This window comes from Rhinopithecus roxellana, chromosome 2 (genome assembly GCF_007565055.1).
Source record: "Rhinopithecus roxellana isolate Shanxi Qingling chromosome 2, ASM756505v1, whole genome shotgun sequence".
NCBI classification, from domain to species: Eukaryota; Metazoa; Chordata; class Mammalia; order Primates; family Cercopithecidae; genus Rhinopithecus; species Rhinopithecus roxellana.
The window spans coordinates 149854890-149881411 of NC_044550.1; the positions used below are offsets into that span (position 1 = coordinate 149854890).

The 26522-nt window shown below is 40.1% G+C and overlaps 1 protein-coding gene and 1 long non-coding RNA gene across 3 annotated transcripts in view; one reads left to right on the forward strand and one right to left on the reverse strand.

Annotated features, from left to right (window-relative positions):
- Positions 1–26522, forward strand: part of LOC115894572 — a 26677-nt gene continuing 155 nt past the window's right edge. Inside the window, exons 1-2 of the long non-coding RNA XR_004054699.1 lie at positions 1–269; positions 837–1512. This is a non-coding gene — a long non-coding RNA (uncharacterized LOC115894572). The remainder of the gene's footprint in view (positions 270–836; positions 1513–26522) is intronic.
- PAICS (phosphoribosylaminoimidazole carboxylase and phosphoribosylaminoimidazolesuccinocarboxamide synthase) overlaps positions 6497–26522 on the reverse strand; it is a 26401-nt gene continuing 6375 nt past the window's right edge. Inside the window, exons 3-9 of one of the 2 annotated variants that reach the window (XM_010355229.2) lie at positions 21331–21509; positions 19601–19780; positions 19390–19503; positions 17579–17662; positions 16064–16244; positions 14337–14495; positions 6497–8479 (exon numbers count right to left, since the gene is read on the reverse strand). In XM_010355229.2, the coding sequence (XP_010353531.1) occupies positions 8316–8479; positions 14337–14495; positions 16064–16244; positions 17579–17662; positions 19390–19503; positions 19601–19780; positions 21331–21509 (1061 nt within the window). In that variant the 3' untranslated portion in view covers positions 6497–8315. The remainder of the gene's footprint in view (positions 8480–14336; positions 14496–16063; positions 16245–17578; positions 17663–19389; positions 19504–19600; positions 19781–21330; positions 21510–26522) is intronic. The other variant, XM_010355230.2, reaches the window with a different exon arrangement.

A 26522-nucleotide genomic window follows, 5' to 3' on the forward strand; every position in this document is an offset into this window, starting at 1 on the left:
GGATCTCTGAGGCTGCCAAGAGGAGGAGGAAGTTGATGATTGCTAAGCGTCGGGAGTGTCTTCAACCCTGAGGCAGCATCGGAGACCGTAATCTTCTGCTCTCGTGGCAAGAAATTTGCACGGATAGAGTTGATACACCTCGCTTGAGGTTGGCCTGGAGAAAGAGGCGTCGGACTCCGGGAAGGGGTTGGGAAACGGTCACCAGTTTCGGCTCAAAGCGGCGTGTTTCCAGGAGACCGCCATGGTCGAGGCAGCGTCCCGGTCCCACGGTGCGGGCCCGGACGATCATTTGTGGGATATAAATAAAAGGACTATGAGGTGGTAAATAAAAGACTACCAACTAGAAGCCGTAGGGAGTCATTTGAAGGAGAAATAGGCACGGCTCGTCGGTGGTTGAGGGAAAGGGATCTTGAAAGATGATTAGGAGAACTTGGGTTCTGGGGAAAGTAGGGGAGGACATTCTGGCAGAGAAGCAAACGTGAGGAAAGATAAGAAGGCAAGAATCTCCCGTTACAAAGGGTTTGGTGAAACCCTTTGCCTGTCCTTTTCGCTCCGTTCGGGAGCAGTCGGCAATAAGCTGAAAGGGTAATAAGGTGAAAATGCCCGGGGTCAGTTCCTGGCTCTGCGACTCACTAGATGCCTGACAATAAACAAGTTACTTAGCTTCTGGGAGTCTTTTTTCCCGACTGTGAAATAGGGATACTATATTTGTTCTAGAGATATAAAATAATAGGGTTTGCTTACGACCTTAGTGTCAAGATGTGTTCAGATGTACGAACGGAATGGGTATCTATTGGGTACACTTGGTGTGAGTTTTTTTTTTTTTTTTTTTTAAGAGACGGGGATCTTGCTGTGTTGCCCAAGCTGGTCTGGAACTCCTGGTGTCAAGCAATCCTCCTACCACAGCCTCTCCAAGTGCTGGGATTACAGGCATGAGCCACCACACCCAGACGATGTGAGAGATACACTTGATGTGAATATTGTATTTTATTGAATGGCCTGCTTTTCAGACTCATATCTTGTCATGACTTTTACAACTTCTGCTACTCCCTCTGTCCCTCAGGAACCTAGCTAACTTCTTTTTTTTTTTTTTGAGACGTAGTCTAGCTCTGCGACCCAGGCTGAACCTCACAGCCACCTCAACCTCCTGGATTCAAGCGATTCTTTTGCCTCAGCCTCCCAAGGAGCTGCGACTATAGGCATGAGCCACCGTGCCCGGTTAATTTTTGTATTTTTAGTAGAGATGGGGTTTCACTATGCTGACCAAGCTAGTCTCAAACTCCTGACCTCAAGTGATCCGCCCGCCTCAGCCTCCCAAAGTACAGGATTTATAGGCGTAAGCCACCGTGCCTGACCTTGCTAACTTTTTTGTCTTTCAGTCTTTCCGGTTCTACGTTGAAAGTTACTTTGAGGAAACATTTGATCTTGCAGACTGGGCAACCTTGTGAAGCAAAAAATGCCAACTATGTGCCAGGCAATATGCTAGATCCTAGGGATACTGCAGTGAGCAAGGTAAATATGATTCTTTGGCCTCAGAATTATAGTCCATACAGAGTGAGATAACCCTTAATTGATTGCATCCTCTTAGAACGGGGTCCCCAACCCTGGTACTGGTCTGTAGCCTGTTAGGAACCGGGCGGCACAGCAGCAGGTGACTGGTGGGCCAGTGGGCAGTACGGCCTGAGCTCCTGTCAGATCAGCTGTGGCATTAGCTTCTCACAGAAGCTCAAACCCCTATTGTGAACTGGGAATGTGAAGGATCTAGGTTGCTCACTCCTTATGAGAATCCAATAATAAATGTAATGAGCTTGAATCACACTGAAACCAACTGTCCAACTCCTGTGGAAAGATTGTCTTCCCTGAAACCGGTCCCTGGTGCCAAAAAGGTTGGGAGACCACTTATAGGAGATTCTGTCTACTTCTGAGCACTGATAATCAATTAAGGGTTATCTTACTCTATATGGACTGTAATTCTGAGGCCAAGGAACCATATTTACCTTGCTCACTGCAGTATCCCTAGGATCTAGCATACTGCCTGGCACACAGTTGGCATTTTTTGCTCCATATTCCTTACCTAATCTGTGAGTTCCTTGAGGGCAGAAACTGCCCAGCTCCTGATATGTCATATGGTCCCCTGCCATATTTTTGTCTGGTCCTTGCAGTATATACAATGCAAACAGCATGAAAGGTGGCTTGAACTGTAGGTGCTGGAGGGTGTAATTCTTGTCAATTAGTAAAAATCATGAGAAGAGCTTTTAGACTTTTACTGACTAGAATTGTCACAGGTTTCAAGCCAGTTATGTTTAGATTTCAGGGGATGGGAGCTCCAGATGACAATGCTGTGTGAGAAAATTGGGTATACCCAACCAACACTGTGTTGTATTTTGTTATTCTGAGAAAATGTAGATTCCACTGTCTTCTCCAAAGGTGTTTATATCCACTGTCCCCTCCAAGTTAAGAGCCACTGCACTAGTAGTACTTTTTAGAACATTGACTTTATATAAGAATTGGTAATTTTGGTTTCTGTATCATTCTGATCCCATATATTTTGTAGCTTTTAGAAATGCTCAGAATTCTGCTGCTGTGGACTTGTTTCTATCTCTTATGTCATTTTAATGGAGTTTTGTGGCAAACAGCCTATAAATATGGGGCTTTACCTGCTGTTTTTGAAACAGGAATCTTCCAAACCAGAGTGGCGTTTTTTTTTTTTTTGTTTGTTTTTGTTTTAAATAAACAACAAATTTACATCTCACATTGTGAAGGATGGAAAGATTGTCTGGTGAGGTCCCACTCACAGATGGCATCTTCTGTTTTCAGATGGTGGGAAAAACACCAGACTGATCTCTTAAAGCATGTATCTGATGCCACTTTCCTACCCTCCTGATAAAATCCGAACTACAAAGACTAGCAGTAAGGGCTTTTGTGATCTGGCCTCTGCTTGCCACCTCCCCAACTCACATAGGTCTCCTTACTCATTTCCTAGCCCCCTTGCATGCTATTCACCTCTAACTTCTGTGTAGTTATGTGTCCCCCTACCTCCTGGAATCTGCACTTTGATTCATTTGACAAGTGTTTGAATGTCTTGTATATGCCAGTGCCATGTATTACACCAGTTGCTGGGATACAACTGACAACAAAGAAGACAGCCCAGTGTAATAAGAAATTTATTTTCTAGTTGGGAGAGATGGGTAATAAATAAATATGTACTATGGTAGCAATAAGTTTGCTGAAGAAAATTATGTAAAGGTAAGAGAGATTGAGTATAGACTGGAGAATTAGTCCTTTTCATTCACAGTATACAATTGATTTCTAGAGATCAGAGAGCCCTTCCTACTTCTGTGTATTCACAATACCCTATTGTTAATTCCATATTAAGACTTAATATAGTGTTTTGAAATTGTCTGCCTCTGGAGACTCCAACATTAATTGAGGGCAGAAGGTTAATTTTGTTCATCTTTGCATTCCGAGGGTCTCACATATACATAGTAGGCTGTATTCGTTCTCTAAAAAACACAGAACCAATAGGGTATGTGGAGATTATGAGAAATTGGCTCTGCAAAATGGAGGTGAAGTCCTACAGTCTGCCTTCTGCAGACTGAAGGCCCAGGAAAGCCAGTGTAGTTCCAAACCCGAAGGCTTGAGAATCAGGGGAGGCAATAATGTAAGTCCTAGTCTGAAGGCCTGAGGACCAGGAGCACCAACGTCTGGGGGCACGAAATGGATGTCCCAGCAGTTCACCCTTCCTCCCCCTTTTTGTTCTATTTAGGTCCTCAATGGATTAGATGATGCCCACCCACATGGGTGAAGGCAGTCTTCTTTACTCAAGTCTACTGATTCAAGTGCTAGTCTCTTCCAGAAACACCATCACAGATGCACCTAGAAATGTTTGACCAGCTATCAAGGCATCCCTAGCCCAGTCAAGTTGACAGAATTAGCCATCTCATCAGTATCCATAATGTATTTTTATATTAATGGATTTAGCCATTTATGATTTGAGAAGCTTCTGTGTACAGTATCTTTTTTTTTTTTTTTTTTTGGCAACGGAGTTTCACTCTTGTTTCCCAGGCTGGAGTGCAATGGCTTGATCTCAGCTCATCACCTCTGCCTTCCGGGTTCAAGCAATTCTCCTGCCTCAGCCTCCCGAGTAGCTGGGATTACAGGCATGCACCACCATGTCTGGCTAATTTTGTGTTTTTAGTAGAGAGGGGGTTTCTCCATGTCAGTCAGGCTGGTCTTGAACTCCTGACCTCAGGTGATCTGCCCGCCTTGCCCTCCCAAAGTGCTGGGATTACAGGCGTGAGCCACCGCACCCGACCTCATCATGTACAGTATCTTATGGTATCTTGTCCACTCAGAGGCAAGCTGAAGAAATATTTAGCTCCATTTTATAACTTCATTTCCATTCCACTATTTTCATTGTACTGCAATGTGAGATTAACAATTCCACCCCAAGTATTTTGAGGTGTGGGAAGCTGGATGTAAAAACACCATTAAAAACAACTCTTTTCAATGGCTTCCTAAGGTTGGCTGGGCTGAAATGGCAGTTTGTGGATGCTCCGTGGCACATTACACTGCCCCTTTCTTCATATTTTTAGAAATTAAATCAGCTGATGGCAATATTGAATTCCAGGTAATTTTCTTTCTTTTCTTTTCTTTTTTTTTGAAACAGAGTTTTGCTCTTGTTGCCCAGGCTGAAGTGCAATGGCACAATCTCGGCTCACCACAACCTCCGCCTCCCAGGTTCAAATGATTCTCCTGCCTCAGCCTCCTGAGTAGCTGGGATTACACGAATGCGCCACCATGCCCGGCTAGTTTTTGTTATTTTTTAGTAGAGATGGGTTTCCCCATGTTGGTCAGGCTGGTCTCGACCTCCTGATCTCAGGTGATCCGCCTGCCTCGGCCTTTCAAAGTGCTGGGATTACAGGCATGAGCTACCATGCCCAGAGAATTCCCATTTTTTTTGTTTTTTTGTTTTTTGAGGCGGAGTCTTGCTCTGTCGCCCGGACTGGAGTGCAGTGGTCGGATCTCAGCTCACTGCAAGCTCCGCCTCCCGGGTGTACGCCATTCTCCTGCCTCAGCCTCCCGAGTAGCTGGGACTACAGGCGCCCGCCACCTCGCCCGGCTAGTTTTTGTATTTTTAGTAGAGACGGGGTTTCACTGTGTTAGCCAGGATGGTCTCGATCTTCTGACCTCGTGATCCGCCCGTCTCGGCCTCCCAAAGTGCTGGGATTACAGGCTTGAGCCACCGCGCCCGGCCGAGAATTCCCATTTTTATGGTGAATGAATTCCACTCATACTGTTCTTCAGTCTGCCCAACAGATATTACATAACACATTTGTGTGCCATGATGGGCCTTAAATATATTGACTCATGTAATTCTCACAACTTTATGAGGTGGTATTAGTCCGATTTTCACACTTCATGAAATTGAGGCACAAAAGTATGTCAGGCCTCTGCTCAAACTGAGTTTTCCTGTCACACTTCAGTGTGGCCTATAGGCCCTAAGTGATCTAGCCTTTTCTTATATTGTCTTCCACTCTCATCCTTGTTCACAGAGCTCCAGCAATTCTCATGTTTGGAGGTCCGCAAGGCAAAACTCAACTTTATTTCCCGTTCCCTTAGTATGGAAAGCTATTTCCCTATCTCTGTGTTTCTTGCTTTTACATCATTGCTCTGCTTTCCTCAAAAACCTTCCCCTCTTATCCCCATCACTGTCCTCATTTTGATTCTTCATATGCATTTATCCTTTCCTGATTTTATACTGTTTATCTTTTTATGGTTTGTTTTCCCCTCTAAAACATAAATTCCATGTGGGCGAGGGCTTTGTTCAGTCCTACTTTCCTAGGCCCTAGAATCAAACCAGTATTGGGTGAGTGGATACTGAATGAAGCTTTACCTAAGTGCTTTGTCTTTTAGTTAGTTTCAGTGGTTAAATCTCAGAAAGCATAACAGCAATTCTAAGCATGTCTTTATGATAAAAGGTTAAAAACTATTATTGGGATAATTTTTCTCTTTTTATTTATGTTTACCTACAAGTCCGTGGAAAGTATACTCAAAAGATAGCAGACCAGGTAGGCTTAAGTTACTTTTACAAAACAATAGAAATACCTTCAAATATTTAGCACTGATGAACTTAATACTGAGGACATGTGGACTCTATTAAGAAACTAATGATGAAATTCATAATTAGGCATGGTGGCACATGCACCCACCTACTCAAGAGGCTGCAGCTTGAGTCCAGGAGTTCAAGGCTGCAGGGAGCTATAATCATGCCACTGTACTCCAGCCTGGGAGACAGTGAGAACTTGGCTCTTAAAAAAAAAAAAAAAGAAAAAAATTGATAATGCCAATTTATAATGGTCAGTCCTATCTACCAGTCTAAATGAGTGTTTAAAAATTTTCATGTACTGCACAGAAGTAGATGCAGTCTTAATGCTAGGTAAGGGTAAACAAGCTGAAATAGCAGCCAGTGACTTCAGAGACCATGAAACCAAAGTTAATCTTCTAAGTCCTTTTAATTGTTCTTATAAACTAGCATAAGATATAAACTTAAGTAGTACACATGAGTTTTATAATTTACTAATCTCTGGCAGAGAGCTAAGCATAGCACATCAGAGTGTAACACAGTGTGAGGGAAATAAAGTATACAATGACATCTTCTATTCTGGACCTAATAATTCAATAGAGAAAGAACTACTTGTAGTCACTGTGGTTACAGAAGGTTTCATGGAGACATTGAAGATAAAGCTCTACTTAGTAACAAATAGGTCTTAAATGATAAAAATGTGGGCCTTCAAAGAACTAAAGATACCTATGTGCGGCAGTCCAGAAATTACGAGGAAAATGACTTCCCTTCATGGGTCACATCAGCAATTTTTTTTTCCCCTTTGAGACAGAGTCTCGCTCTGTTGCCCAGGTTGGAGTGCAGTGTGCATGATCTAGGCTCACTGCAACCTCCGCCTCCCGGGTTCAAGCAATTCTCATGCTTCAGCTTCCCGAGTAGCTGAGATTACAGGTGCCCGCCATCACGGCTAGCTAATTTTTGTATTTTTAGTAGAGACAGGGTTTCACTATGTTGGCCAGGCTGGTCTTAAACTCCTGACCTCAAGCGATCTGCTTGCTTCAGCCTCCCAAAGTGCTGTGATCATAGGCGTGAGCCACTGCGCCCAGCTACCTCGTCAATTCTTAATCTATAAACGATGGATAGGCTTCCGGAGAACCCAAGAACCAATGACACCTGTTGGTAAGTTTTATGTGTGCAGTTTTCTACAGAGAGGGTCAACAGCATATATATTTCCAAAGAAGTCTGTGGTGCAAAAGAGTTAAAGAGTTTATTATGTTAGAAGTCCTTGGGCAATCAACTTGGAAAAGGGTGGATGGAGAATGGGGACTGTCTAGATCAGGATAATATTGAATTTGACCCTCACTTGAGGCTTTTGTACAGAGGATGAGAAAACGGCAATTTCAAGGGTTAATTAGAAATTAACACCAACATGACTTGATGAATGAGATGTGAAATGTGAAAAAAACATCAATGATGAAATCAAGCTTCTGACTTGCAGCAGTGAGCATACCAAGAGTTTCAGGCTTGGGAGATGAATAAAGTTGGGAGCATTCTGTTTTTTATGAGAGTGCCCATGGGACGTATAGGGAGAAATGGACAGTTGAAAGTATAAGTCTAGCCAGGCACAGTGGCTCATGCCTGTAACCCTAGCACTTTGGGAGGCTGAGGTAGGAGAATTACTTGGGTCCAGGAGTTTGAGACCAACCTGGGTGACCTAGTGAGACCTCATCTCTACAAAAAAATAGAATTAGCTCGGCATGGTGCTGCAAGATTATAGTCTCCATTACTCGAGAGGCTGAGGTGGGAGAACTGCTTGAGCCCAGGAGGGAAGGCAGCAGTGAACTGAGATCACGCCACTGCACTCCAGCCTGGGCAACAGTAAGACCCTGTCTTGGAGAAAAAAAAAAAAAAAAAAAGAAAATACAAGTCTGGAAAAACATAGCTGGGAGTCAGTAATACCAGTTTTAGCTGAGGGAGTTTATTCAATCAGTGTTAAGGAAGAAACTCAATAGTAGTGACCACCAATACTTAAGGAAAAAAGGATAAAATAAGAGGAATGATAAGGCTGGCTGAAATATCTTGGTGTCTAACCTAAGAAAGGAGAGGTTAGGTGTTCATGTTTATTAATATGGATCTAGAGAAGCATTTATTCACTAATACATTTTGTGTTCTCTAATTTAAAATTACCTTTTCATTTTGCTTGATTTTCCTTCAGCTAAATTAGAACTTTGTAGTTTTTCCCCTAAAAAATTCAATGGCATTCTCTGATTTTCTTGTCAGCCTGCTTCAAGGAAATCCATGTGTTCAAAATGCTTGCTCGCAGTTTGCTCCATACCAAATGGTTGTTTAATCCAAATATCTGAGCAGCAAATTGAGCTGATCCTTCTGGAGAAAGTATGGTTGAACAGCCAAGACCTATTGGTTCAGAAAGGAAAAGACAGAAAATTGAGCTCAATAAATAATGAAAATACAACCTCGCAAAAAATTTTATACTCAGAGCAGTCCTGCCACAGAAAATAAAAAGCTACTGCATTATTCTAAAGTAGAATCTCTAGAAGAACTGTCTTTAATACCGGAGTGGTAAAGTGATTATAAGAGGAAAAGCAGTCAGTATTACCTGCCATGAAGAGACATTTCTGTTCACATACACTATCCCTTTCAATCCCTGGCGAAGAGCAACTGAAGTAAAATAAGGGTCAAGGTAAGTGGCCAGAAGTACCTGTTCTTAGACAAACCTGAGCTATGTTGTTTTGATAATTTTCTAACTAATCTTTCTGTCTGCATTTGAACTATTTTAACATTTTTAAGCAGTAAAAAAAAATCAAATCCAGAGAATAATTTTAGGAAATGTCAAGTTATAAATAAATAGTAATAAGATCCAAGACAGCAGAATAAGAAAGTAACATCCTAGGGGCCACATGTCTGCTCAGGCAGAGTGTCTTGAGGTGGTACTATTATGTCTAGTGTTTGCTAGAATCAGGGACTATATCCAAAAGCTCCATTTTCCCAGTATTCTTGGAATTCATCAGGCTCTTTGACTACCATTATCCACAACAAGAACAGAGTCAAATACAAATCACAAGGCCAATTTACTAATTTGTATTAACACATTATTTTATGGAGCTCCACCCATTACTGTGTGGTATTGGTCAAGTTACTTCATGTTAATTTATTCTCCTCTTCTGTGAGAAGGGAATTGTAACTAGTAGCTACCTGATGTGACACTTCAATGAGTTAATAATATAAAGTGCTTAGAGCATTGCCTGGTACACAATATGTGCTCCAAGAATGTCAACCATTATTGTTAGCACACTGGGTAGAGTGCTCCACTCTAATAGTTGAAATAACCTGTGTCTCCTGCCCAGGACACCCTTTCTGGTAAAAGAATAGCTTAAATTGTTAAAAAAAAAAAAAAAAAAAAAAAGTTATCTAGTGAGCATGACATCAGAGATGAGAAATATGGGCAGTCTTCAGGATTTTACACAGGTTACTGTAAAACTACTCCTCAAAAGATTCTAGTGATCATTATGTACAAGTCTTCCAGATTATCTGTCACTCCTGATACAGCACTACTATAAAAATTGCCAATTTTTTGCTCATCATGCTCCCCTTTTGTAAGCTCCATGGATATCTATACAATTCTGGCATAAATTTGGTTACAGCTTTATTTGTAGCTGCCGATTTTTAGCTTGAGACATTTGTATAGTCACATCTTGTTAAAGATAGCTTAGGCACAAAATTTAATTCTCAGAGCTTATAAAAACAGCAAAGGGAATAAAGGAAATAGGCATGAACACACAAGGCCTGATAACAGCAGTAACATTTTGGCAATTGAAAGGCAAATAGAGTAGTAGTAACTTAGCAGACCAAGAAAACTTAATCAAAATTAGCTGGGCGTGGTGGTGCATGCCTGTGATCTCAGCTACTTGGGAGGCTGAGGCAGGAGAATCGCTTGAACCTGGGAGGCAGAGGTTGCAGTGAGCTGACATTGCGCCATTGCACTCCAGCCTGGGCAACAAGAGCAAAACTCCGTCTTAAAAAAAAAAAGAAAAGAAAAAAGAAAAAGACAGAAAACTTAATCCTAAACTGAAAGCAGGGAAAGATAAGAAGCAATATGATTGACATTACAGAACTTCCCGAAAGGTTGACTGACTAAATTAGTGGCACCAGATACCTTTGGAAGGGAATAGAGACTAGGTAAGATGACTGACTTGAAGTCTAAGAAGCAGCTAGGCCCTCATATCTCCTTCTCCACTCCATCTACCCGAGTAACTGCCTCTTTAAAGCACTGTAGCAATTTTTTTTCTTTTTAAACATTATTTATTTTTTTCTGAGACAGGGTCTCGCTCTGTCATCCGCAGTGCAGTGGTGCCATCACGGCTCACTACTGCCTCAACTTCCAGGCCCCAGTGATCCTCCCACCTTGGCTTCCCAAGTAGCTGGGACTACAGGAGTGTGCCACCATGCCTAGCTAATTTTTGTATTTTTGGTAGAGACGGGGTTTCGCCAGGTTGCCTAGGCTGAGCTCAGGCAATCCACCAATCTCTGCCTCCCAAAGTGTTGGGATTATAGGCATGAGCCACCATACCAGACCTTTAATTTTTCTGAAGGTAAAACAGACTTCACAGTCTAGGTGTCTTTGAACCAGGGGACACCAGACACTTTTGTTCTGTGAGTAATTCTGGTCAACGCTTAAGAAAATACCTAGACATTAATGTGAGGGGTTATTTGAAGAACAATCACTACCAGATACACCCCACAGTGAAGCCCAATTTTGACACACACCACCCATTTGAAGTTTCCAATTGGTTTTTTATAGTACTCCACTCTTAAAAAAGCAAACAGCCAAGGATTACCAGACAGCTGAGGAAAGTAACTATATGCAACAGACTGTAATCATCTTCTCCAGAGAACAAAAAAGAGCTCTTGGAAATTTAAAAACACACAAACACAAACAACAACAACAACAAAAGCCCAGAAAACAAAAACCAAAAGAAATATAAAAACATCATGTTAAAAAAAACCAGAGGCAGTGGTTCCTATCCAATCCCAACACTTTGGGAGGCTGAGGTGGGAAGATTGCTTGAGCCCAGGAGTTCAGGACAAGCCTGGGCAACATACGAAGTGCCCTTCTCTACAAAAAGTAAAAAAATTAGCCAGGTGTGATGATGTGGGCCTGTAGTTGTAGCTACTTGGGAGGCTGAGGTGGGTGGATCACATGAGCCTAGGAATTTAAGGGTCCAGTGAGATAGGATCACGCCACTGCACTCCCACCTGGGCAACAGAGCAAGATCCTGTGTCAAAAAACAAAAACACCTGTATCCAAAATGAAGGCCGGGTACAGTGGCTCACGCCTGTAACTTCAGCACTTTGGGAGGCCAGGGCAGGCAGATCACCTCAGGTTAAGAGTTCGACACCAGCCTGGCCAACATGGTGAAACCATGTCTCCGCTAAAAATACAAAACTCAGCCGGGCGTGGTGGTGCACACCTATAATCCCAGGTACTTGGGAGGTTGAGGCACGAGAACCGCTTGAACCTGGGAGACGGAGGCTGCAGTAAAGCCGAGATTGTGCCATTGCACTCTAGCCTGGGCAACAGAGCCTGACTGCATCTCAAGGAGGAAAAAAGAAAAACTCAATGGAAGGGCTGGAATGTAAAATTGAGGAAATATTCCAGAAAGTATAGCAACAAGACAAGTAGAATAGAAATCAAGGGAAGACCAAATTTGAATGAATTCAAAAATGAGAGAAGAGAGAATATGGAGGGGTAAGAAAATTAAATAATTCAAGGAAAATAGGGACTAAGAAATTAGAATTTCAGATTAAAAGAGCCCACCAAAAGTCCATAATGCAAACAGACTCAGCACGTCACATCTGTGTAAAATTTAAGAACAATGAAAACAGACAAAAGATCCTGAAAGTTTCCAGAGAAAATTCCTGAGAAACCTAGAATCAGACTGGTGGAAAAGCAATGGAGTCCTCAACTGTGGATGTTTGGAGACAGTGGAGTAGCAATGCTCCCAAAATTCCAAGGCAAAATGATTTTCAGCATAGGATTCTAATTTGATAGTAAGTATAGGGCTTCAATATAAACATTTCAGATATACAAGGTATCAAAATTTACCTTTTGTATTCTTTTGCCCCTAAGTTCAAGAATGTACTCCAACAAAATAAAAATAAACCAAGTAAGGGGAAAACACGGGAGATCCAAGCCTAGAGAAAGGCAAAATGGGTCTCTAAAATGATGGTAAAGGGGGATCCTAAGACAACAGCAATACAGGATGCCTAGAGAAAAGCCAGTCCACTGGACCAGGTTGGAGGGCTCAAGGACTTAGTATACTTGATATGTATCATGACTGGATATATACAGCTATGACAAAAGTTAGGGATTTCAGTAATAAAGCAAATCTGCTCCTACTGAAACAATATTGACCCTCATAAACTGCAGAACGTCAGATCATATCTTGGTCTATGATGAACAAACCACAACATGTGATCCAGTTCCATCAGCCAAAAGGGGACTTCCCTATGTTATTATCTTTTATCCCCAATTTTTAATTTTGAGATGGAGTCTCACTCTGTTGCCCAGTTTGGAGTCCAGTGGTGCAATCCTGACTCACCTCCGTCTCCCAGGTTCAAGTGATTCTCCTACCTCAGCCTCTGAGTAGCTGGGATTACAGGTGCTCACCACCATGCCCAGGTAATTTTTGTATTTTTAGTAGAGATGAGGTTTCACCATATTGGCCAGGCAAGTCTTGAACTCCTGACCTCAAGAGACCCAGCCTCCCAAAGTGCTGGGATGACAGGCATGAGCCACTGCGCCCAGCCTTATCCCCAATATTTAAGAATAAAATTTTAGGGGCCGGGCGCGGTGGCTCAAGCCTGTAATCCCAGCACTTTGGGAGGCCGAGACGGGTGGATCACGAGGTCAGGAGATAGAGACCATCCTGGCTAACACGGTGAAACCCTGTCTCTACTAAAAAATACAAAAAAAAAGAAAAAACTAGCTGGGCGAGGTGCTGGGCGCCTGTAGTCCCAGCTACTTGGGAGGCTGAGGTAGGAGAATGGCGTAAACCCGGGAGGCGGAGCTTGCAGTGAGCTGAGATCCGGCCACTGCACTCCAGCCTGGGCGACAGAGCCAGACTCCGTCTCAAAAAAAAAAAAAAAAAAAAGAATAAAATTTTATTCTCTCTACAGAAGTAACACGATCACATTTACTTTTAAAAAAAACTCAATACTATGAATTCTTGGGAAAAAAAAATCCAAACTTGATTTTATTACAGATCTCACCATCAGTTTATAGAAAATATAGGGAATGGAAGAGCATGTTTACCACCACCTAGAAATGTAAAAAGCCAAATCCAAAACGTAGAAAATTCTATCGAAAAAATGAAAGGGAAGAAGGGAGGATGAATTGTTATGTATTAAAAAAATTAAGAGGTTATCAACTAAATGCAATATAAGGACTGTGGTGGATCTGAACAAACAGATGAGACAATTAGAAAACTTGGACACCAACTAAAAATTGTATCTTAAGAAATTACCACTACTCTTTCTTAGGTGTGAATATGCTATTGAAACTGTGTCCCCAAGAGTTAAAAGACACCAACAACTAACAGAAATTCTTGAGTTTGCAGAATGGTAGACTAAACAATATGGCCAACTAAAGTCTGCACAGAACCAGCTGACTGATGTCACAGGCCCAATTTCCACCACATTTCATTCTAACTCCCCCAAATTTACACACACGATCCATGAAATAACATGAAGAGATAACTGCACATGCCCAAGGACTTTCTAGATCTCCCTTTTCCTTCCACCAATCACCTACTAATCCCAGAATCTATCCCCTAAACTTTTTCGAGTAAGATTACTGCCATAAAGCCAGCACAGGGGGACAGATTTGAGCTGGACTCATGTGTCCTTACTGGTCAACTTGAAAGAGGAAGCCTTTCTTTCTCAAAAACCTGGTGGCTTAGACAGTACCGGTTTCTAATGCATCAGAAGTGGGCCCCTTTTGTTCTGTAACAATATCATGATTATGATTTAAAAACTAGAGCCCGTATTACTTAAACGTATAATTAAGTATAAATTACTATAATGTCTAAGTTCTGCTTTAAAATAATCCAGCAGGAGATGGCTATAGACACAAGATGTTAATTGCTGAAGCTAGGTCATGGGTACATGAGATTTTATTATGCTATTCTGTCTACTGTTGTGCATCTGTTAAATGCTTGTAATGAACAGTTTTTAAAAATTCAATGTATCTTACCACTGGGCAGTCGAAGAGAAGACCACACATCCTGAGCTCCCCAGTCTGGTGTGAGGGGAGGACAGCTGATAACTGGATATGCAGTGTTCCCAGACATCACTGGTCCCAAACCATTACTTCTGCCTGCCACTGCCACAAATACAGTAGGAATGCCATCCCCTAGGGAAATAACAAGTTTATAATTATGCTAAACATTCAAAAGAGATTTAAAGACAGGGTTTTTTTTTGGGGGGGGGGTTTAAGGCCTATATGTTTTAATGACTTGAGGTCCTTGAATAGTCTTCTCTGAAAAAACATAAAAGACACTATTATTACACATATATTCAAAATATAAGGTTACTCTGCCACTTACTGTAAGTCAAGTAATAAAGGAGCTGGAATAGGTTTGGCTGTTTTTGGGATCTACATTATAAAGGGGATAGCAGGGTGTTAGTGAGGGAATAGCTCATAGGCCTCTTCTATTGCTGCATAGGCTGGCCAAAGTGAAGAATGACACCATCTGAACAGGTGTCTTTCCTGACTGGGTGGTCCCTCAACCGGTGCAGGGAGACCAGTTAATATAGACTACGGGTTTAGGGACACGTCTTGAAGCAAGAGTTGAAGGAAAGTTTAATTAATATAGTGTCCCCAAATTTTTAAGGCCCTTTGATATATTTTTTAACATAATCTCTTAAGCAATTCATTCTTTGATAAATTTATAAATTATCCTTGTTTGTTTCCTAAAGCAGAGATTTCTAACCTAGAATCCAAAATTACATGTATTTGCAATTCTCTGAAAAGAGTTCTAGAATTCATTAGCTATCAAAGGAGTCTTGAGTTCCCCCAACCTCCCGCTTTTCCCAAATTAGTAACTACACTTCCATAGCAACGACCTGTAGATGAAATACTCAATAAACTTTTTTTTCCAGTTGAGAAACATTTGGTTGTAAACCCAGGACTCCACTATTTTAGATCACTGCTATACCATTATTTTTTATGTACTGTATTCTGAAACTATTCCTTACTTTCCTATCTGACTGCCTCCCAGGAAAGGGTGGCAATTAAAGATTCGCAGGAGAACCTGCTGTTTCAACCGTCCACCTCCTGTAACTGTGGGGGCCTATTTTGTATTGGAGCATATTAGAAGCAATGCTCCAGGGCCTTCTTACCAGGTAAGGATGGCAGAGGTTCTCATCATTCTAGTCTTTGTTTTCTTTTCATACTTGCATTTTTAATTCTTTCTCCCTGCTCCTTTCTTTTCTAAGCTCCTAGAGTACCTTAAGCTCTCTGGAGGTGAGCATTAAGAAAGAAAGCCTAGTAGCTGGCGGTGATGGCTCATGCCTGTAATCCCAGCACTTGGGGAGGCCAAGGTGGTTGGATCATGAGGTCAGGAGATCAAGACCATCCTGGCTAACACGGTGAAACCCCGTCTCTATTAAAAATACAAAAAATTAGCCGGGCGTGGTGGCAGACGCCTGTAGTCCCAGCTACTCAGGAGGCTGAGGCAGGAGAATGGCGTGAACCTGGGAGGTGGAGCTTGCAGTGAGCTGAGATGGCGCCACTGCAACTCCAGCCTGGGCGACAGAGCGAGATGCCGTCTCAAAAAAAAAAGAAAAAAAGAAAGCCTAGTATATCATGTGTTTTTCCTTTAGAAAAGTGACAAAGCTCTTTTTCAGCATTATTAAAGTGTATAATTTCTTTTAGCAATATCAGAAATACCTGAAATGTCCATATTACTTGTGGTTTACCTTCATACTCAGCTTTAATCCTCAGGGTTTCATCTGGTCCTTTATGCGCAGATGTTACTCGAAGTTCACATGGAATGCCAAAATTTCCACAGGCCTTCTTGATTTTTTCACAGTGACCAAGATCAGAAGTAGAGCCCATCAACACTACAACCCTGCACTTACTTTCTGATTTCAACAGCAACTGAAGAAAAAATACATGGGTATGAAAAGAATATAAAAACAAAAATGAATAAATGAGCTAGAGTTTGTAGTGAAATTACATCTGGGCACAATATTTTCTTTCTTAACAGATCAAATTTAAGACAGAGACAAACAGAACAAAAAGACAGGATTTATTTTTAAAAATAATCTCAATATATAAAGGAAAGTGGTCTTCATCATTAAGACCTAAAGAATTCAATTTTTATGAGACAAATTATGTTTATTTAAAATAAACAGTAAAGATACTCAAACTCTTTTAATTAATATTCAGGAAATTATAATACAAAATATTTCATCCTAAGACCTTTAGTGCACTTTGTTTAATGGATGCTTTTCTTTTCTAAGCTCCTAGAGTACCTTAAGCTCTTTGGAGGTGAGTATTAAGAAAGCCTAGTGGCCAGCAGTGATGGCTCACGCCTATAATCCCAGCATTTTGGGAGGCCAAGGCAGACTTCTGATTAGCCAAATCAGAAGTCATGTTCTAAGTCTTTGTAAGTTAATTGCTTGGAACTCAAAATATATATATTCCTTTGAGAATAATGTTCTCAAATATGATTACGACCCTCGCATAATCAGAAACCCCATTCAACTCCCAGAATTAGAGTAATACCATAAAACTTAAAAGTAATATTTAAAGCCACACAGAGTTCCATCCATCCCATGCTAATAGAACTCTGAGTAGCAGTGGAGGTGAGCAGGAAATATAAGGTTTCTCTTGCGGGGTAGGGAGGAGACAGATTCCAGGTTTCCCCAACAGGATCTGGGAGGTGTGTATTGGCCAGCTTAACAGCAGGGAGTTCCAGTATACTAGTAAGGATTGCCCAGCTAATACATTTCCTAAAAGTGTTCCCCACTTTCAAAGTCACTGAAAAGCCGGGCGCGGTGGCTCACGCCTATAATCCCATCACTTTGGGAGGCTGAGGCAGGCGGATCACGAGGTCAGGAGATCAAGACCATCCTGGTTAACACGGTGAAACCCCATCTCTACTAAAAATACAAAAAATTAGCCGGGCGTGGTGGCGGGCGCCTGTAGTCCCAGCTACTCAGGAGGCTGAGCCAGGAGAATGGCATGAACCTGGGAGGCGGAGCTTGCAGTGAGCTGAGATCCGGCCACTGCACTCCAGCCTGGGTGACAGGGCGAGACTGTGTCTCTAAAATAAAATAAAATAAATAAAATAAAATAAAATAAAATAAAACAAAGTCACTGAAGAGAAAAGCACTATACTCTCCCATTTTTTTCTTTTGAAACAAGATTTTCTTAGAAGAAAAACACATAATACATAATACAGTACAGTTTCACTATAGAAGGTTTACCTCTACTCTCTCTGCAACCCACTCAAAGTTTTTCTTTACCATTTGGAGCCCTTCAGGAGTTACTTCTTTGAGGTCCCGATAAGACTAGAAAATAAGAAAGTTTAGAAAACAAGTATCTCTTGCTACCTGAAACTATCTGGTTTCTGTGTTTTGGGGAGGGATGAAGAGCTTGTATAGCAAGGGATACTTCTGAAAATGCATCTTTTCACTTCCTGAATTAAACTAGAGAAAGTTCCACAGTAAAGTATACTTTTATTTTCTCTTAAGTGTTTTCTGTACTAGCAACTACAATTAACTGCCTTGAGAATTTTTATATATTAGGTATAGAAAGGGTCTTGCTCTAATTTGGTTATTTTTTATTTTAAATACATGTGCAGAATGTGCAGGTTTGTTACATAGGTATACATGTGCCATGGTAGTTTGCTGCACCATCAACCTGTCATCTAGGTTTTAAGCCCCATATATATTAGGTATTTGTCCTAATACTCTCCCTCCCGTTGTTCCCCACCCTGCAAGAGGCCCCGGTGTGTGTTGTTCCCCTCCCTGTGTCCATGTGTTTTCAGTGTTCAACTCCCACTTATGAGTGTGAATATGTGGTGTTTCGTTTTCCGTTCCTGTGTTAGTTTGCTGAGGATGATGGCTTCTAGCTTCATCCATTTCCCTGCAAAGGACATGATCTCATTCTTTTCTTTTTCTTTTTTTTTTGAGACAGAGGTTCGCTCTATTAACCAGGCTGGAGCACAGTGGCACGATCTTGGCTCACTGCAACCTCCACCTCCTGGGTTGAAACAATTCTCTGCCTCAGCCTTCCGAGTAGCTGAGATTACAGGCGCCCACCACCATGCCTGGCTTATTTTATTTTATTTTTAGAGACAAGGTTTCACCATCTCGGCCAGGCAGGCTGGTCTCGAACTTCTGACCCTGTGATCCACCCACCTTGGCCAATCTCATTCTTTTTTATGGCTGCATAGTATTCCATGGTGTGCATGTACCACATTTTCTTTATCCAGTCTATCACTGATGGGCATTTGGGTTGGTTCCATGTCTTTGCTATTATAAATAGTGCTGCTCCTGTGCACGTGTCTTTACAGTAGAATGATTTATATTCCTTTGGGTGTATACCCAGTAATGGGATTGCTGGGTCAAATGGTATTTCTGGTTCCAGATCCTTGAGGAATCACCACACTGTCTTCCACAATGGCTGAACTAATTTGCATTCCCACCAACAGTATAGAAGTGTTCCTATTTCTTCACAGCCTCTCCAGCATCTGTTGTTTCCTGACTTTTTAATAGCAGCCATTCTGACTTGTGTGAGATGGTATCTCATTGCGGTTTAGATTTGCATTTCTCTAATGATCACTGATGATGAGCTTTTTTTCATGTTTGTTGGCTACATGAATATCTTCTTTTGCAAAGTGTCTACTGTTTTTTTATAGGAGCAGAAATGGAGCCTGGTAACATCCAGGAGACTTGGGATAGAGTCCTAGATCTGCCCCTGACTCTAGTAATTGTGAAGACACCCATCCTCTTAAGACCCTTAGTTTTCATTTAGTCAAAGATAGTACTTGCTGTTATTGTTGTGGGAATGTTATTAAGATAACAGATGAGAAATTTGCTTTATAAATGTAAAGTATTATTCCTATTATTCTTATATTAAGATACTGGAGATATTTATCTTTAAAAATAAACAGCAATCAACAAAACAGGTTCCTATCATTAGGAACAATAATTTGCTTTTTCCCCTCATCTCTCCTTTCTCCTCTATCTCAGCTTGACATCAAAAAGGATAAAAAACCTGACACATTATCTACCTGTTTGTCTTTCTGTTGGCTTCGATCTCCTGATGGCCAGAGTCTCCAGGAATCATTGTCAATAACATCAGCAAGAACAATTTCTTTGGTGGTTACATCAACACCAAATTCAATCTGGAAATAGCATGTCAACAAAGTTTTCAAAAACTATTCTATGAAAGCATCTCTCAACTCTAACCTTTACTTTCAAATCCCATTGTTTTATCTGTACCTTCATATCAACCAGTGTACAATTCTGGGGCAACCAGGATTTCTCCAGTATTTCAAATATAGCCTGTGTAGCATGACTCATGATATCCACTTCAGTTTGGCCTATAACAAGTCCAGCGAAGCAAAATTTTGCAGCAATCAGCTGTTCCTCAGACCACTGTGGGTCATTATTAGCATCATCCTGTGAATAAAGTATAGTAGTACAATTAACTTAAATCTAAAATTTTTGAACTTTTCAGAAAAACCAACATCCTTTTCACCTTGAGCATGAACTCCTTAGAAATTTTCAGCCACGGCTGGGCATGGTAGCTCACACCTGTAATCCCAGTGCTTTGGTGGGGCTGAGGTGGGCGGATCACAAGGTCAGGAGTTCGAGACCAGCCCAGCCAACATGGTGAAACCCCGTCTACTAAAAATACAAAAATTAGCTGGGTGTGGTGGTATGCACCCGTAATCCCAGCTACTCAGGAGGCTGAAGCAGGCGAATGGCGTGAACCCGGGAGGCAGAGCTTGCAGTGAGCTGAGAGGGCGCTACTGCACTCTAGCCTAGGCAACAGAGGGAGATTCCGTCTCAAAAAAAAAAAAAGAAAAGAAAAGAAAGAAATTTTGAGCCAGGTGCAATGGCTCACACTGTGGTCCTAGTAATTTAGGAGGCTGAGGCAGGAGGATTGCTTGAGCCTAGGAGTTCAAGAGCAGCCTGAGCAACAAAATGAGACATCTAAAGAATTTTTTTGTTTATGATACTCCTTAATTCAAAGCAATTATTACTCCTTTTTTCTTTTTTTCCTAGTTAGCTCCTGCAAGCAGAAAAAACTATCACTCTTAATTTGTCTACTCTCAATAGCACTTTAAAATTCAAAGTATTTAGGTGAGTAACTTATTCTAGGTCACAAAGTATTTCAAAGAATTTAACCTCTAAAAACGAATTTAAACAGAATTTAAGTTTCTGATTTTTGTTTTTCCTTAGTAACAGTCATCAGACATGACAGGAAGGTCAAAGCACATTTTAATCAATCAAATCTTTCCAAAACTACAGTTCTCATAACTTCCTGACCTCACTTTTTATTAGAATTTATACAGGACTATAATTTTTTAGGGACATTATTTGATAATTCAAGAGACCTCAGACAAAGAGGTAAATGAAAAAAATGAAATAATTTCATTCTATTCTAAGCTGTGTCCCAACTTTATATGACAATATCTTTATAAATTCTTCATCTATATAATCATAATACACAAGTTATATAACTTATTGATTAAAAAGCAACACTGATATTGCTTCCCAAGCAGATCTATGCTTAACAGCATAAATGAAGATGGTTAAAGCAGTAAAGCCTATAAAAATTCATAACCACTGATTCTTACAACCTTTATTTATATATTTTTACTTACAAGAGACATTGTTAGTATAGTTTTCCTGTATTAGAATATAAAAAGATTTCAACTAAATTTTTAAAAAATTAACTAAATGTTAGTTTTCTTCTCCTCCTATTAGTCATCTTGGTTCAAAGGTAAGATTTTCAGATGCTTTCTTTTTAAAATTTGATCTATCATTGCTAATGGAAGTGTACATTATTGACACTGGCAACTAGATAAGACAAATTTTGGGATGACATTTGCAATATCAAAATATCAAAAACTTTGCTTGAATATTTAAACCTTTAGAGTTTCTAATTATAAATTTATTGCCATGTTATAGTAAGACATAAAATAGAGGCATAAGATAATTACCTTGAAAAACAACTCCACTTTAGGTGGGTAAAACTTATATCCTTCCTTGACACCAGGATTTCTTTTGAGAAAAGAACCAGTTGCTATTCTTCTGCAAACCCATTCAATTGGAATCATTTCACACTGGGGTGCAATGAAAGCTGTCTCCCCACATTTTCTGGTGAAGGCAGTTTTAATACCTACATATTGATAACCAAAGTTAAAAAAGATTGAAATGATATGTAAAAAGGTAGATCTGAGGCACAATAAAACTCTACCCTTTACAAAAAACAAAGAACCTCTATCAAAGTAAGTGTAGTTTTTTTCTTTTATTTAATGTAGATGTGGTCAGTTGTTGACTCAAACAGTAAGCAGCACATGACTATACATACAATGTATTGTTCAGCCATAAAAAGGAATGAAAATTTGTGATACATCCATGCTATATAATACGGATGAAGCTTAAAAACACTAGGCTAAATGAAAAACACAAAATGCGGCCGGGCGCGGTGGCTCAAGCCTGTAATCCCAGCACTTTGGGAGGCCGAAACGGGCGGATCACGAGGTCAGTAGATCGAGACCATGCTGGCTAACACGGTGAAACCCCGTCTCTACTAAAAATACAAAAAAAAAAAAAACTGGCTGGGCGAGGTGGCGGGCGCCTGTAGTCCCAGCTACCGGGGAGGCTGAGGCGGGAGAATGGCGTGAACCCGGGAGGCGGAGCTTGCAGTGAGCTGAGATCCGGCCACTGCACTCCAGCCTGGGCGACAGAGCGAGACTCCGTCTCAAAAAAAAAAAAAAAAAAAAAAAGAAAAACAAAAAAAAAGAAAAACACAAAATGCAAAAGGACAAATACTTGTGATTCGACTTATATGAGGTAACTAGAATAGGCAAATTCAGACAGAAAGAGAATGGAAGTTACCAAGGGCTGAGGAGTGGAAGGAATAGTTATTGTTTAATGCTACACAGTTTGTTTGGGATGATGAAAAAGTTCTGGAAGTGGATAATGGGATGAGTGTACAACATTGTGAATGCACATAATGCCCCTGAATTGGACACCTAAAAATGGTCAAACTGGTAAATTTTATGTATTTGTAACAATTTTCTTTAAAAAAAATCAGGAGCCTATTTGATGGCAGATATTGTTCTAATCATTTTAAATACATCTTTTTTTGTTTAATTCTCCAAACATTTGATAAGATACTATTAAGATCAATCCAACAAAACAGGTACGGACACTAACACACAGCAGTCATGTCAGCTAGTATTAGGTAAAGCAGGATTTCCAACCTACCCTGTCTCTAGGAGCCACCCACTTAACCACTTTGCTATATTGCCTCTCTGGGAAGTGTTATTACATCACAGTACAAAGTAATGCTACAGCATTAACATGAATTAAAATAACTCCTGGAAACCTACATGGGTTTGAGATAATGCTCATTTTCAGCCTGCATTACTATTTCCAATCCCAACCTAATCCTCTAGTCTTTTATTATCAGGAAAGAATTGGGGATCTTTGCTGTTATATGTGTATCCATACATGAAGGGAGCTTCTATTTATGGAAACCCTCCACTGTGCTAAGTGTTTTGTATATGTTGTTTCATTTAACTGTGCATAAAATTTTGAGGTAGGTTTTTTTTTTTTTTGAGACAAAGTGTCACCCAGGCTGGAGTGCAGCAGCGTGATCTCAGCTTACTGCAACCTCTGCCTCCTGGGTTCAAGAGATTCTCCTGCTTCAGCCTCCTGAGTAGCTGGGATTACAGGCGTGCACCACCACGCCTGGCTAATTTCTGTATTTTTAGTAGAGACAGGGTTTCATCATGTTGGTTAGGCTGGTCTCGAACTCCTGATCTCGTGATCTACCCACCTCAGCCTCCCAAAGTGCTGGGATTACAGGTGTGAGCCACCACGCCCAGCCTTGAGGTAGGTATTATTATTTATACATTTTACAGTGAAAAAAACAGAGGTTCAAAGAAGTAATTTCACACACTAGGTCATGTTGCCATTTGGTAATGGAGCCTGGACTTGAAACACACTGTCCAAACCCTACACTATTTCCTCTGCCTTCCCTTTAAATCTGACTCGTAAGATTAAAATGAAAAAGGGAAAGAACTGTGGTATGTTGCATGAACAGAAACCCTAAGGAAAAAATGAAAAGAGGGGAAGTAAAATTGTCATTTTAACCTTTTTTTTAAAAAAAAATTAGATGTAAGCTGTTGTTTAACTTTTAATGAATGATCAGGCTCATGGATAGACAGGTGACTTTAATCAATTCTCAACTTGGGGTAGTAACTACATCGTTGGCTTCAAGAGCTCTTCTCTCTTAGGTCTGCTAATCATTAGTCATATATTTGCTCATTTGTCTACCAAGCTGGACACAGTAGTATCCAATTCTATCTTTACTATAAAGATACCAAAGAGAACCAAAAGCACATAATGAAGCTACGGTAATCACCTCTGCACAAAAAAACCCTAAAAGTTTCTAAAAGAGACTCAGTTTAGATGACACAATGATGGCTTCTAATACTGCTAAATATGAAAGCAAATTCCATGACTCTGCATGGTGAGAAAAAATTCCCATTGTTTATCTTAGTTGTCTACAAAACTCAAAACTCTCATTCAAGTTACTAAAAAATGTTTATGTCACTTACACACTCTGAAAGACAATGAACATATATAAGCTAGAATACTAATTCTAGCTAATACATATGTCCCTGTGGCCGTCCCTCTTTTAGATCGGTCCAGATTCCCATCTGCGGTTTAGCAACTGTAGTATGGTTCTTCATATATTATTATCACAGTTTATGTAATTATAGTGAATTTCTGCGAGAAAATTGGGATTTCATCATCACTGAGAAGGCCACATTTTAATTTTTAAGTAATAAAACCAAATCCACAAATTGTATAACATAGTTATGGCACAGTTATACTATTTCCATGGGAAAAGATTACTTCTTATTCATATAGTCCTTTACTGTTTATTCCTGAGTGACAATGAGAAAAGTAGAATACTGATTTTCTGATTCTCATCCCGATGCTCTTTCCCCTCTACTTTCTACCTTAATTTGGAACATAACCCTGGTTGTAAACAACAGTTTTAAATAGACCACTGATGGCCAACTAGATGAGGCATTTATATGACTAAGCAAGTAAAAATGATATAAGGTTTAATGGAATTCCTAATATGTACCCTAAAACTAGTCTGCTCAGAAATTTAAAAAAATTCAGGTTTACTTAGTTTCACAGTACTAGACATAAAACCTGGAAAATATCTTTCAACATTTCCTGTGAACCAATTAAGTTTTAGCTATGTTAAGTGCCAAATAAAGTAGTTTAAAGATAATTATTGGAGTATTTCATTTAGGTAACCTCCCCTGTTCCCCTGAGCACAGGACTCTCAGAGTTAAAACAGAGAACGTCCTGGACACACATAACACAACTGAATCACTCTAATTTACTTGTTACAAAGTTCTGGAAATGGATAATGGGATGAGTGTAAATACACTCAGAAAATACATTAATAAGCAAATAAAAAGTCAGGCTTTATCTTCCATTACTTAATATAATCCTGTAGCTATGTGAAACTACCAAGGGTACACAGAAAATAATCTTCTGACTGCTAACATTTTAAAGAGTTAAGCGCTTTAAAAAATGTTTAAGTGAATGGGGAGAGTTAAAACTTGGGAAGCAAAAAAAAAAAAAAAAAGGAACAGGCCAAGTACAGTGGCTCATACCTGTAATCCCAGCACTTTGGGAGGCCAAGGCGGGTAGATCACCTAAGACCAGCAGTTCGAGACCAGCCTGGCCAACATGGCAAAACCCTGTCTCTACTAAAAATACAAAAATTAGCCGGGTATGATGGCGTGCACCTATAACTGTAATCCCAGCTACCTGGGAGGCTGAGGCATGAGAATCGCTTGAACCCAGGAGACGGTGGTTGCAGTAAGCCGAGATTGTGCCACTGCACTCCAGCCTGGGCAACAAGGCAAGATTCTAACTCAAAACAAACAAACAAACAAACAAACAAACAAATAAATAAATAAATAAATAAATAGATGGAACATTTATCTGTATTGCAAAAGGAACCTAAAATTAATTTGATGCTCTCTTTAGAAATTACCTCAGTCACTGGGAAGCTACCAATCAAGAAACTTTGAAATAAAAATCTTAGATTCTGTGACTTAGGAACTCTGGAAGATCCTTTAAATTTATAGCAATATACTCACTTTCACAGCACAGAGGGATTTATGATGTAGATGACAATCCAGGTTTGCAATTAAATCTTTTTCACATTAGCCAAAATTGTGAAATAGGATACTTTGGAAGAGACAAAACTACTCCAGGAATGCACTGACAATGTATTTAAATTACATTACCTTGTTATTTTGTGTAAGGCAGTTACATCTAACTTAACTGAAAACAAAAGCATTAAATCCCCTTTTGAATTTAAGAAAGATTAGTGCTACTAGAAACTCTAAGAAATGAAAGGGCAACGGGGAATATTGGAATTAAAAGGAAAGTTATTAAATTATAAAATTAGAACTGGCAAGCATGATAAAGAAAAAGCTTTTATTTCATAGGTAAGGCTTCAAAGGTTGAATGATCCAAAGCATTGAGGCTATTTACATTGTGCAGAAAGAGTTCAAATATTTTCCTAGCTGAAATTTCATATACTACAGACCAACCAGCAACTGATTGAATCGCTCCAGAAAACCTCTTTATCCTAACTTCCTTCCCTTTGCTTCAAATACCCACCACACAATGTTCTGATCTTCATGTGGTCTTTTGAATCTATTTCTCTATTGAAAATAGAGCCTTCATTCAGTTTTTGAACAGGAGGGCGTTCTGGGGTTTAGTTCAAATCTCTCACTTGGGGAATGGCAGGAGGAGAAGGTTTGGTTGCTGTCTTTAACTACTTTTCAGGGCTTTCAAGTGGAAGAGGAATTTGAAATTCTGTATTATCTCCCAGAGGCAGAACAAAGACCATTTGTATAGAATTACAGGGAGTAAATTTCAGTTCATCTGTTAGAACTGCTTAACATTAAAATGGGTTTCCTTCATAGTCAAATTCCTTAAAGTGAAGATGGCCTTGGAGAGGTAAGTTGCATAGAGAGTGCATGTGCCAGATATAAGATTACAGCAAACTTGTTAAGATTCCTTTTAATTCAATGACACTAATAATCCCAAACCAAATAAGGAGTTATAATGAAGT